At 40.7% G+C, this 13670-nt stretch overlaps 1 protein-coding gene and 1 long non-coding RNA gene across 3 annotated transcripts in view; one reads left to right on the top strand and one right to left on the bottom strand.

Moving 5' to 3' along the window:
- Positions 1 to 13670, top strand: part of MTHFD1L (methylenetetrahydrofolate dehydrogenase (NADP+ dependent) 1 like) — a 114081-nt gene that overhangs the window by 76887 nt on the left and 23524 nt on the right. The window contains exons 25-26 of the mRNA XM_079971512.1: positions 10220 to 10327; positions 10726 to 10878. Of these exons, the coding sequence (XP_079827638.1) occupies positions 10220 to 10327; positions 10726 to 10878 (261 nt within the window). The remainder of the gene's footprint in view (positions 1 to 10219; positions 10328 to 10725; positions 10879 to 13670) is intronic.
- The window catches only part of LOC307213569, a 29127-nt gene continuing 21860 nt past the window's right edge, over positions 6404 to 13670 (bottom strand). The window contains exons 3-6 of one of the 2 annotated variants that reach the window (XR_013837564.1): positions 10765 to 10949; positions 9736 to 9803; positions 9162 to 9283; positions 6404 to 6700 (exon numbers count right to left, since the gene is read on the bottom strand). This is a non-coding gene — a long non-coding RNA (uncharacterized lncRNA). The remainder of the gene's footprint in view (positions 6701 to 9161; positions 9284 to 9735; positions 9804 to 10764; positions 10950 to 13670) is intronic. The other variant, XR_013837565.1, reaches the window with a different exon arrangement.

Here is a 13670-nt window from a genome sequence, read left to right as displayed (position 1 = left end):
CCACGTGACAGCATGGCACTTTTAATATTTGTTTTTATTAAATATTTTCCGTTCCTTTCATGTTCTCAAACATGGGGTGGGAAGTGGCTCCATGTTGGGAAGATGAAAACAAATCTCGTATGGCCACAGATGGAGGTGTAGATTCGCATAACAGTTTAAACTTTTAAGTGAACATTTTCTTCCCTACATTAGGCCGCCAATTCTGTCCTATAGCAATCTAGCTAAGGAGGGTGCTTTGAGTTTAGGAATTGCCCTCTGTCATCCACTGAACTTGTGGAATCAAAAGAGAAGGCTGAAATTACAAACAGATTTAGGAAAGGGTAATGGGAACGGAACAAGAAAAAGTAATGAAAGATGAAATGTGCAGAGTCAGCTGCTATTTTAGCACCAAGCCATATTAATCCAAAGCACCTTGAACTATGCATTTTGTCTTGGCTATGTTCCTCACAATAGATTTGAGGAAGATATAGATGGCTTCATTTAGCTGGGGCTTGGTTATTTATTATTTCTCCCAGTGTGTAGAAATGAAGAAGTACTGATCCCTAAAGCTCAAGGCTATATATATATATATAATATGAAAATATTACTAATAACAAATCCAAAGATTTGTTCTCATGATGTTAAAAGATTAAAAACAAAACAGAAGGCTTATTTTAAATCTTTTTAATCACATGACACTGAACACAGGTCGCATTATGAGGTTATTCAGACATTGCTCCCCACACATGCTTCTGCCCACGGTTCCTTGTTTCTGTCTTCCTCCATGGTGTATAAAAGCTGAGAAAGAAGATATTTATGTGGCTGAAAACAATGTCTATTCACTTTGTACACATGGAATGGTATTCAGTTAGGTACTCAGGGTAGACCCACTGATATTAATGGACCCAACTTAGTCATCAATTTCAGTGGGTCTACTCTGAGTAAAAATCGAACACCACCCATGAGAAGAGGAGTGGGAAAGCATGAGTATGTAAAGGAATGTATGGGGGGGGGACAACATTCAAGCATCCACTCTGAGTTAACATCTGACAGAGTCTTATAACATTTGAAAGTGCAAGGTTTCTCTTTCGTACATAATGGGAATAAAAAAATCTTTCCTCTCTCTTTTTGTGAGTGAAACTGTGAGCCACGCTTTAACTTTAGCTTTGGTACGGCTGAATGTGAGACCAGATAAAATTGCCCTATAGCCCAGGATGAGCTGATCGCCAACTTTCCCTGGGTTTTAGCTAAAGGCGAATTATTAAGGATAAATGTGTCTTCATAGGCACCTCTCCCAGAGTGAATTTTCCCCAAAATAACAAAATTACAGCTGATATTTTTCAACACGATTTTCATTGTTACTTCACTGATGAATGTGATTTACTGTCACTTTTTGCATCCTAAGTTGTTGCTTAGGGTGTAATCAAGGGGTAAATTCTGTACATTGATCCAACAGCTGGCAGTTTTGAATGAGCATATTTCAACACTCTGCATACACATGGGAAGAAACACATGAGTTATACTGTTCTTAAAGTATTAGTCTCAGTCAGGCTACGTGCTTCATAGCAAAACTGGAAGGGATCTGTTGTTCCTCAAAGCAGCACCAGAGCTACTGAGGCATAGGCAAATATGCTTGTAATTTGACCCTCATGGTACCTTGTGTCATGTTCAATATAAGCTTACATTGACAGTTTCGTAGTATAGATTTCACAAAACACTTCCACTGGAAGAAAGGCCCTGGTATTTTGCTACAAATAAATTTATACAACACTTAAAAACCACAGCACAGTTTCCTAAATTAAGGAATTAATAATGAAAAAGTCTGTTATTCTTCTGTCATGTTTCCAACAATACAAAACTTGCATCAAACCACATTGAGATATACTTTTCCGGGACTCTTTAGGCAGCCCTAGTGTATTAAAATATATTCTGTCAGTTTAATTTGTCTAGCTCCTTTGAATGTATACATAGCACTCCTCACATATTGGACATATACTGGCAACTTTATTTTGTCCAATGTAGGGATGAACAGTATAAGTAGTAGCCATTGTGTTACACAGCAAATTCTTATGTAAGCAGCTCTTTGAAACAAGATAGAATACATCCTGCACGGGGAGAATGCTATGCCTGCGTCCTTTGGGGTGTATAGCTGTTACCTGTCACCATAGTAAATTCTGTATTGCATGTAGATAGCATATTTCTCCTGGGCATCCAGTCTGATAGTATAACACATAATCTGGACCTCACAAAATGTCCCAGGGCAGGGCAGGTACTTTTTTTTTTTAGGATACCCATCCACTCACTATAGGATATAAACATCCTGGACTGCAAAGCTTTCATTAATTTCATTCACAACACCATCACCTGTGTAAAGAGTCTGAGAGAGGGAGAACAGGGCACGGCTGGCTGAATCACTTTCCACCTCTGGGCTGAAGCACACCTGATCCTGATGGTCAGGATGCACGTGTTCCATTTTCACCATGAATCTAAAGGGAGCTGTGCCATGTGGTCAATGTCAGATTTAAGCACCACTATACCCAGGTTCTGGAGGGACGCAGGTGGCGCTATGGGTTAAAGCCTCAACGCCTAGGACTTGCCGATCGAAAGGTCGGCGGTTCGAAACCCTGCGGCGGGGTGCGCTCCCGCTGCTCGGTCCCAGCGCCTGCCAACCTAGCAGTTCGAAAGCACCTCCGGGTGCAAGTAGATAAATAGGGACCGCTTACCAGCGGGAAGGTAAACGGCGTTTCCGTGTGCGACTCTGGCTCGCCAGAGCAGCGATGTCACGCTGGCCACGTGACCCGGAAGTGTCTCCGGACAGCGCTGGCCCCTGGCCTCTTAAGTGAGATGGGCGCACAACCCCAGAGTCTGTCAAGACTGGCCCGTACGGGCAGGGGTACCTTTACCTTTACCTTTATACCCAGGTTCAAATTAAGTCCAACTGAACTGAATGCTGCAGGATCTTTCAAGAAGTGTCATGTGAAAGACTGACAGTTTTGCATAACATTTTTTGGTTGTTTTTTTTTTAGTTACCCCAATTGATTTCAGGATACAATGTACTGAATCATAATAAAGGTTTGGTTTTAAAACACACATTTACTATAGCAAAGTAGACAGTGGATTTGTCTAGCCATGGAAATCTCGCAAGTGACTTAGACCAGGTCTACCCAACATGAAGTCAATGCTTATTCCAGTTATGAAATATGGCTGCTATATCTTTGTGTTCATCTCTGTGGCTGTTGTGGGCTTGAAAGCTCACAGGGTGATAAAAAGGGGAGCCAAAAAGCAGAGGTGGAGCAAGGTGGGTGCGGACCGCCCCGGGTGTCATCCTGAGGGGGGTGACATTGCCACCGCCCCGGGACGCTCACCGTGGGCAGCGCGCGCACATGTACACACACACACACCCCGGATGCGCATCCCCAGCGCTGCTTGCCACTCCAGGTGCCGGAGCAGTTAGCTCTGCCACTGCTGGAAACCACTCTTGCCAGCCTGGTTCTGTTTCACTAAAACACTCCTTTTACGCTTGCAGAAGAGTCTAAAGCCTTAATCCAGAATTTATAAACTGTTGTAGCTGTACAGCGTCTCACAGTTTTCAGTCACTGGGTACATTCACACATGCTGCTGCTGCCTTTGGGTCATCTTTGTACAGAAAATGCCTTTTTCTGGTCCATAGCTGCGGTGGGCTTCTGAGGGAAGGCTGAGTATAAAACATTGTAACACGAGTAAATACTGTAAAGGTTCATATTCACAATGGACAGAGAATTCTGTTAGACTGTAATAGAAAGGGTAAGTTTTGTTTTACATTTTTTAGTTGTAAATTGTGCCCAACTGGTTACATTTGCTGAAGGTACACATCATAACCTCACTTCCAAATTCTTTGGCTCAAGGCCAAATGAAGAACAGTTTTGTAGCATGTTTCTCTTCAACCAGACCTTTGGTTGATTAATATTCTATGTCGTTTAAAATGTGTTTGTGTGAGTGGGGGGTGTTATTGGTTTGTTTTGTTCTTGATCTTGTTTAAAAAAAAATGTAGTTTGTGTTTTTATTTTGTATTTTTATGTTGTGAGCTGCCTGAGCATGTAAACTTTTTCTTATGGGCAAAGATTGTAAAATATCATAGTCTCCAAGCAGCATAGAGGTAGGGGCATTGTGAAAAGTTTTTGTTGTGTTGGGACTTGATAGTTTATAGTTTTGTTTTAAAACTGGTGGTGCTCACCATCTCTTTAAAAACAAACTGCAAAATGTATTTATGTGGACATTAAATATAAGGCCAATTTTTATCAGCACAGTCTGACTCCAATTACTAGGTCATATGTTCAGTAACATTTTGTTTTGTTTTAAATGAATTGGTCTTGAGTGATGCTAGCAATTTGTACTGATCTGACTGCCTGTTCTGTTCACGTTATTTAATTTGTTGCTCATGCTGTTTACAGTCAGTAGCTGGTGCCACAGAGCTGACTTTTAAGAGTCAGTTATTTAACTAATCCTTGTTGGACAGGCACTTGTTTAGTTGAGGCTTATAACCTTTCACTGTTTATAAGCTTGGCAAACGTGGCATAATTTGGCCCATTTTTCAGTACAGTGGTACCTCGGGCTGAGAACTTAATTCATTCTGGAGGTCCATTCTTAAACTGAAACTGTACTTAACCTGAAGCACCACTTTAGCTAACTGGGCCTGCTGCTGCTGCTGCGCTGCCGGAGCAGGATTTCTGTTCTCATCCTGAAGCAAAGCTCTTAACCTGAGGTACTATTTCTGGGTTAGCAGAGTCTGTAACCTGAAGCGTATGTAACCTGAAGTGTCTGTAACCTGAGGTACCACTGTAGTGCATACCTGAAGCATGCTAGCATCAGCAACCTGAGATTTAATATGTTTTGCACTTCTTCAGTCCTATCTGATTCAGATTTTGCAAGTTCTTCTCTCAAAGTGGTGTTTGTTTGAAACCACATAGCTGCAGTCGTCCATGCAACTCCAACTGCAGCAGAGGGTTGTTTGCCTTTCTGTGATTCATATTCCTTACAGAGGTTTAGCAAGCCCTGTTATGCGGACTTGTCTGTAATGTTGTCACTGATCACCATGGGTTTGGACCTAATGTTTTTCTAATTTAGATGTATCTTCATTGATACCCAACAGAAGGGACCGAAGTTCCCGGCTTCATCCATAGTGTATATAAGCTTGCTTAAGTTCAGTTCCTCCTATTTCTGACAGTTCCAGTTGTGAATCTGGCACCATGAGTCCCTGGGGTTTAAGGTCATATTCTGTACCACCTGTGGCTAGTGATCCCTTGACCCAAATGCCTTCTATATTTGTGGGTGGAGATCCTTCAATGTATCTTCATTGATACCCAACAGAAGGGACCGAAGTTCCCGGCTTCATCCATAGTGTATATAAGCTTGCTTAAGTTCAGTTCCTCCTATTTCTGACAGTTCCAGTTGTGAATCTGGCACCATGAGTCCCTGGGGTTTAAGGTCATATTCTGTACCACCTGTGGCTAGTGATCCCTTGACCCAAATGCCTTCTATATTTGTGGGTGGAGATCCTTCAATCCTACTGCCATTTCTACCAGCTGGCAGCCCCTAGGCTTTATTTACAGCAGAAGAAGCAGTATTCCTTAATCCTTTAGAGGTTTGTTTTCTGCATTGACATGTATTTTAGTATCCTAAAGTTGATTAAAGTTATTGCCAAAGATGGTTTAAAAACTGGTAGGGCCATTAGGGCTATATAATGTGATTTTGGAGCTGTATCTGACCTGTAGCTAAGTTGAGTTGACCATCACCCATTTAGATTTTTTTATTTATTTGTTAACTTGCTCGGCTCTAAATATTTTATCGTAGAGATTGGAATCAAATATAATTTAAGCCTAATCACCCTTATGTGACTACTTTTATCAGGAAGATTTTGGCAAATTTCTCATATATATATATTTTAAAAGTTTTGCAAAGTAGACAGTAGAGCAGCAAGGAACTCTGAACTACAAGTAGGAGCTTTCTGAGAAAAGACAGTGGAATGTTTTCTTTCCTTACAACTTTTCGTTCTTGGCTGTATCCAGAGTGCAATCAAAAGTTACATTAATGAGGATGTTTTGCATTTCTTCCCCTTCATTCGCAATGACAGCTGACATGGAGGTATTGTAACAAGAGTCACAATTTTACGATGGCAAACTCTGCCAGCTGGAATACTCTCCTTGGGTCCAGGTTGCCAGGATTTATATCCAAGCTATTCATGAGGTATTATCTCAGACATTCATTATATTGTACTGTACTTGATGGCATCCCTGAAAATGCCTGAAATCCAGCATGTGACACCAGCCTATCCAGTTTAACCACAATAAGCACGTAACTTGTGATTCAAAAAATGTCTTGAGGCATGGATTTCATTAAGCACATTTCCTATAGTTACCATGTAAAGAACAAAGCTTAGAAATGCCAGTTCTAGTTTATTCCCTGAGCTGGTTTTATTTGTGCTACTCATGGCTTGTTGTAGTCTCCACTGACAGATTTTATATTTACAAGTTAGATTTGTAAGGGCAGTCCAGGACCTCCAAACACACTGCCCAGGCGTGGGCACTTTGGTGCTGCTCATGCAGCAAAAACAACATGGGAGGCAGCAGTTACAAGTGACTGGTCTCTGCAGCCACAGCAGGCGCTGTGATTCTCCAGTGGTTTAACTTCATCCCTGGAAGTGCACTCCATTGTCTTTCAAGAGAGAGGTGTGGCAACAACAGATCTGTAAAATCAAAAGAAAGCAGGGACACTTTTCTGGTGTAGGAAGAAATACAATTATCCCATCTGGGATTGTGCTAAAATACATGGCCTAGAACTGGAGTAAGTAAAGAGCCAGTGGTGGAGCAAGGTTAGATGGTACCCAGTGCAGAAAATTTTTTGTCACCGCCCCCCATTGAATTTTTTTGCCTGCAACAATGGTTTGACTTTATTTCACTTTTTTTGGGGGGGGGGACCAAAGTTGTGGAGCTTTTTTGCTTTTTTTGCAGAGCCAAAGTTGTGGAGCTTTTTGGGGGGGGATTGTGTGCCTTGTGACGAGGAGCCTGAGAGCAAACCATTTCGGCAGCGGGAAGCCATTGACTGCCACACAGCATTTTGTCGCCTTCCTCGGATTGGCACCCACCTTGCGGTGCCTCTGTAAAGAGCTAACCTTTGTAGGAAGGCCCATCTTCCTCCCAGAGGCTGCATGGGGAAAAAGATCCCCCTGGTTGTTGTAGGTACTGTGAAGGTGGCTGGCTGTAGTTTGAGGTTCTAGGCCTCAACTCTATATGAATAGTGGTTTAGTAAGAAGTAATGTGTCCTCTTACTGGGATCCCAAAAACACTTCTGACTCTATTACAACAGTGGTAACAATTACCGTATGTAGACTTTTATATGGGGATGCTAGTAAGATCTTTATTGGTAACTCATGAACTAGATTTTGATGAGCCATATTTGTGTCCAGCTATTTATAAATGCAGGTGATAGTATTTAAAATGACATCAATTGCTTATTTTCAACACAAAGCAGTGCAATAAGATTATTATCAATAAGATATCTTAAGATCTTCAGGCAGACATAGGGTTAAGTATTAGGAGCAGTTTCTTAAACTACCGTATTTTTTGCTCTATAAGACTCACTTTTTCCCTTCTAAAAAGTAAGGGGAAATGTGTGTGCGTCTTATGGAGCGAATGCAGGCTGTGCAGCTATCACAGAAGCCAGAACAGCAAGAGGGATTGCTGCTTTCACTGCGCAGCGATCCCTCTTGCTGTTCTGGCTTCTGAGATTCAGAATATTTTTTTCCTAGTTTTCCTCCTCCAAAAAGTAGGTGCGTCTTGTGGTCTGGTGCGTCTTATAGAGCGAAAAATACGGTATATGGATTACAGAGGCTGAGATGAAATAGGGGACACATTTTACAAATATTTTTGTTCAGTAAAATAAGCCTTTTCACTTTTGGTTCCTTCCTGAACCCAATTACCTGCTGCTTCAACATGATTTTGTTTGTTAAAAAAATTGCCCGTGACAGTGTTGTCATTTGACGTGTTAGATTTGACTACAAGACAACCTCATAATTACTAGGGAAACTGATTTTTAACTCCTTCGCCCCCAAAGAAACAAACAAAAGTGCTAAAGTGAGAGCTGCCCACAATTAGGGTAGTTAAGCCAGTGTGCAAAAGGTCTGTTTCTGAGAAACGTTTTGGGCTTCCCAAAGGTCCCTCTTAGAGCCCAAAGTGTTTACTTCCAAACACTTTGCTCAGCCCTAAAAAAAATTAGATCAAGTTATTGGATTTAAAAGGGTCAATTTAAAGAATATTCTCAAACCTTGCATCTTTCAGCATACTTGAAAGTGACAACTCTTCCAAGAGACACAATTTCAAGTTCACAGAAGAAAAGGAAAATATTTCTGAGTGAGTTTAATTATCCTCCTCCTCTTTGAGCCAAAAAACATAAGAAGTTAAGTGCATCTTTGCTTCAGAGCAAATTGCATCTGCTAGACTCGTGTGTTCCCTAATGGTATCAGAGCAGGAGTAGAGGAACAATTTAACCCTTTCCCTGCTCTTCTCCTGAGAAAATTCCTCTTCTGAAGCTGGTATTTGTTTTGGGGGAAATTCCTCATTGGCAGCAATGCTGACAATGGTCAATCCATTACCCTCGGCATTGCTGACAGGCCTTGCCAGCATAGTGACACACAGCAGGTAAAGATAAATGGAGAGGATAGGATGTGAATCAAAAATGAACACAAAGAGAGGGAAATTATCTGATGCTTCCACGGGTATTTCTTTAAGCAATTTTGTGTTTTTTATTTGAATGCATGTTTGAGGAGGGGGTGGGAATTTCTCTGTTTGTTGAAAAGCAATGTGATAATGAGGTTTCTTCTCAAATTGGATAATGATCAGGTTAAGCCCTGTCATTTTACAGGAAAGCAATGAAGCATTATGTTTCTTTGGTACTTTTAATCGAAGGGATCCTGTAAGTGCTTTACAGGCATAAGTGCAGCAATCAAAGCTTGTGCAGCATGAGTTGGTCACAGTTTGATCAATGCACTATTGATTTCAAAGGCATCCTGCTGTAAAATCCCCTCTGCTATGAGGATCAGGCTTTCACTATAGCGTCTCCTTAATCACGAAATGAAATGTAGCTGAGGTAACTGCTGTTACGTGGCCAGGGGGCGGGGAAAGAGGAGCCTTACTTGTGTTAACTCCTACCTGTGTTCAGATTTTTCATTCATCCTTTTATCCTCTTTTCCTGTGGGGGGGGGGTATTTATTCTCATTTCTATCCCAGTTCATTTCAAAGTGGTTGACAAACTTGCAATAAAGAGGAAGTACCTATATAATAAAATACTATATATAGTTAAATATATATGAGTTAAAATTACCTTACACTTGCTTAACCACAGCTGTTGTAAGCCAGTCTAGCTAAGAAGGCCTTACAGGCAGCATTACAAGCAGAGGAGAGTCCTCTCTTTAGAGGGCTGTCCTGTCCTAAGTCTATTTTAAAGATGAACCATAAGAAGAAAGACCAGAGGCCTTGAAGTTTTTCACTTGTTCATAAACAATCTAGAGTTAGCGGTGAGTGAGGTGACCAAGTTTGTTGATGGTCCTACATTGTTCAGGGTCATTAAATCAACAAGAGATTGTGAAGAGTTCTAGAAAAACCTCTTCAAACCCAATGAATCGGTGGACAAAATGGCAAATGCAAATCAGTGTAAAGTTATGCATGCCAGGGCAACAAGACTTAAATTCACATATATTCTTAAGGGGTTTGAACTGGTGGAGACTGACCTGGGATGAGACCTTGAGATTGTAGTAGTTAGTTTGATGAAGATGTCACCCCAGTGTGCAGCAGCTTGTGGAAAAAAAGGCAAATTCAGTGCTACGGATCATTAGAAAACAATTTTCTGGAATACAGTGGTAAATCTGCTTACGAACTTAATTCATTCCGGAGGTCCGTTCTTAACCTGAAACCGTTCTGAACCTGAGGTACCACTTTAGCTAATGGGGCCTCCCGCTGCTGCTGGCATGCAATTTCTGTCCTCATCCTGAGGTAAAGTTCTTAACCCGAGGTACTACTTCTGGGTTAGTGGGGTCTGTAACCTGAAGTGTTTGTAACCCAAGGTATCACTGTATTAGCATTGAATTATGCACATTTTCTTGGGCAAATATAAAATGTTGAAATAATTATCTTGAAATAATTATCAGGAGAGTGTCTTAAGACTCTTGGCAATGTGTGTTAACATTCTGTCATCTTCTTTGTTTCCACAGCTTCCCATTGTTGAAAAAATAAGAATGATAGCACAGAAAATCTATGGAGCAGAGGATATAGAGCTGTCTCCTACAGCACAATCTCAGATAAATCGTTACACTCAGCAGGTAAAAACAATAAAGGTGTATGCTGTGGGATATATTGTAGGGGTCACTCCCCACTGTTTTATAAATTGCGTATAAATTTTTGGATGATGAATGAGAATTATCCAGTTTGTAGTGAGGGCTTCTAATGTTCTGGGTACAAGAGGTCCAGTTCATACAGTTCACTAGCATGAAAAGCATGTGTGATGCAGCATGTGCATGCACATTCATTGGGCCACAAAAAAGTATGCATGGGCCCAAGTTCTTTTTGTACTCCATTAATTTTTACTAGTCATAGAAGTTAGCTATATTCATTGAAGGATGTTATTTTGGCACAGGATCTTGGAAGGAGTGTTGTTCCTTCGTTACAGTGTACATACAAACTTGGCAGTAATCTGTCCTTTCCATTTGTCATTTGTCAGGGATTTGGAAATCTCCCAATTTGTATGGCAAAAACTCACCTGTCCCTCTCCCACATGCCTGAGAAGAAAGGTGTCCCCACTGGCTTCATCCTGCCTATTAGTGATGTGAGAGCCAGTATTGGAGCTGGTTTCATTTATCCACTGGTGGGAACGGTGAGTAGGGTCCACTTCATTCTCAATCTGTGTCTTAGCTGTTATGTGCTATGAAGATCTTTCTGGGAGCTCTGTGATATAAAGGAGTATAGAAATTCATAAAATATATGGTAAATAACAATACGACACCACCTACCAGAAATTGCCTTAACCTGCAAGTTACACCAATACATTGTAATCTCAACGTATATGGACTAGGATCTAAAGAAGTGTAAATTTTATTTCACAAACCCAAATGGGCTTTTTGACTTCAAATAGCAGTTACCAGATGCTGCTTTTGAAACTGCAGGGAGAGCAATTTCTGATGATGATGATGATGATGATGATGATGATAATAATAATAATAATAATAATAATTTATTCCCGACCCATCTTGCTGGATTTCCCCAGCCACTCTGGGTGGCTTCCAGCAAAATATTAAAATACAATAATTCATCAAAGCTTCCCTAAACAGGGCTGCCTTCAGCTGTCTTCTAAAAAGTCATATAGTTGTTTATTTCTTTGGCATCTAATGGGAGGGCGTTCCACAGGGTGTATAATAATAATTTACCGTATTTCCCGAGGATCAGTTGTAAAGGGAAGAATTCAGCTGGGCCAGCTCACAAGTCTTCCTTGTGGGATCCTGTCCATTTCTTTTAGCTTGAGAAAACTGCTCATGTAAGCTTTTCATCCTTTACAAAACATTTAGCATATATGTTCCCCTTTTTAAGTTTCAGACTGATCTTGTTGCTCTCGTCGATTGATTTATTTTTTTATACATTTTAATGATACTGTTCCTTGGCACTGATTATTTCTAATTGGAAGACCTCTTATGTAGCTGTGCTAGAAATGGAACCCAGGCACCAAGCAAAAACGTAAAAAGAGAGTGCTCTGGCAGTGTTATCTCATTATCCCAGAGTACAAGCCGGCTTCCTCACATTAGCAACACATTGGGGAGTGACTGAGAGTATCTGACTTATTGTTCTGCATTACCAGTGAAAGGGAGCAAGGAAGGAAGTGATTCCTGACTAGATGTGTTTTTGGAGTTCAGGAAATTCTGTCATGAGGACTCTCTGGCCTTGGGGGTGTGCTTTCGATATACACGATCAGGAAACATTCCTTTCACCACAAGCACAGTAAATTGTTAACATTTCCGCAGAGGGAGGTAATCCATAATGTGACTTCAGCCCTTTTGTGCGCTCTTGGGAAATGTGTTCATGTTTCGTGGAATGTTATGAGCAAGTTGAAATGCTGAATTACTACTAAGCCTCACTGAAGTCACAGGGATATGAGCTGGCCAAGTCTAGCCCCTTCCATGCCCACACAATGCACTTTTGGCTGTCAGACCTGCTTTTATAAGCTAGATGTGAGGAGGAATTAATGATATTCTGGTTGGCTGCACATGCATATTCCTGTAATGCATAAATTTAAAGCAAGCTATAATCTTGGAACTTCCTTTATAATAAACTGTCCTTTATAATAAGCAGTACTTGCTTTACTTCTTCCTGCAGTGGGAATTCCGTGTGCAATGGGGAAGTCTTTTTATGAAAAAAATGTACCAGGCTTTATCAGAGGAAGTAGGCAGTAAAACGGGGGCGAGGGGGCGCTTTAATTAACACTGGCATGACTTTTGTCTCTTCTCCCTTTGACCCTGATGGAGGCACTACCATATACTCACAGGTGGACTGTTGAGATCATGGCTTGGCTATAGAGAGAACAGGCAGGAAGCCTTGTTGAGTGTGTTTAGGAAACTGGTGAGGTCATTGGTGAGTTATGTTTGGGTGGAGAATCACTGGATTCTCTAGTGCATGCAAACAGAGTCATCTCCGCCCAAAAGTTATTGCAGCTTTGTATTTTCCCACATTTTCTGTTAATCTGCTTTTGTGATGGTGGTGTATTCCATACAGTACTTAAGTATGCAACTTTCGCTTACTCTTGTGACAGCACTCATTAAAAGACAATGCAGGGCTGCATTCTGTATAGGGGCAAGATAAACATTTCACTGTACTGTACCAGCTTTTGAAGTCACTCTTATCAAGCCAATTTTACATCTCTGGTTGGGAGAAACCCCAGGACAGATTTTGGGTGTGGAGAGGGAGGGGGGAAATTCCATTGTGCAAACCAGAGTTTTTGTGCCAACAGGACAGCTTTGTTGCGTACAACCCAAATATTTTATCAATAGGGAATCAATAAAATGCATTGCATTAAATTCTTAGTGCAATGAAATGTAGCTGCTTAAACTGTACACTGATGTTCCAGCACTTTAATGCTATTCTGGTTTTATAGTGAAGGTACACAAGGCTATAAACTTGTGGGAGCTAAGTAAGTCTGGTCAATGCTTGGATATCTGCCTTTGGTTACCTAATGGAAGAAAGGCAAACTATAAATGTAATTAAAATTTTAAAAATAACTAAATATTAGGAGGCTGTTCATTGTACCCTACTTAGTCATGTTTTACTGACAGAAAAGGGTAAGGAATGGTTTTTTTTTAAAAAAAAATAGTATTTCAGCTATCTATTTTCTCTTCAAATATTATCCATTAATGTTTACTGATGCATCAGTTTAGAATAGATTGTTTATTAGCCAAAGTATTAACTATATTTGTTAAAACAGGAGAGAGAATCTGAGCACCTGCTGGTTAAAATGTTTCCTTGTAATAATCTAAGGAGGGGAAAAGATTGCACCTTTTTGTTGCAAGTTTACTTAAGGGTTTCTCTGTTAAAGATCTTTCTTTTCAAAGCATGCCACCAAACATCTATATAGTGCAGAATACCAGGAGGGCCCAGAGGTGACAAAGTCCCTTGCTTACCAGC

This window comes from Podarcis cretensis (assembly GCF_951804945.1).
Source record: "Podarcis cretensis genome assembly, chromosome: 3".
Classification (NCBI taxonomy): domain Eukaryota; kingdom Metazoa; phylum Chordata; class Lepidosauria; order Squamata; family Lacertidae; genus Podarcis; species Podarcis cretensis.
Note: the sequence above shows the minus strand (reverse complement) of the source record. Positions and strands in the feature narration are given on the sequence as shown.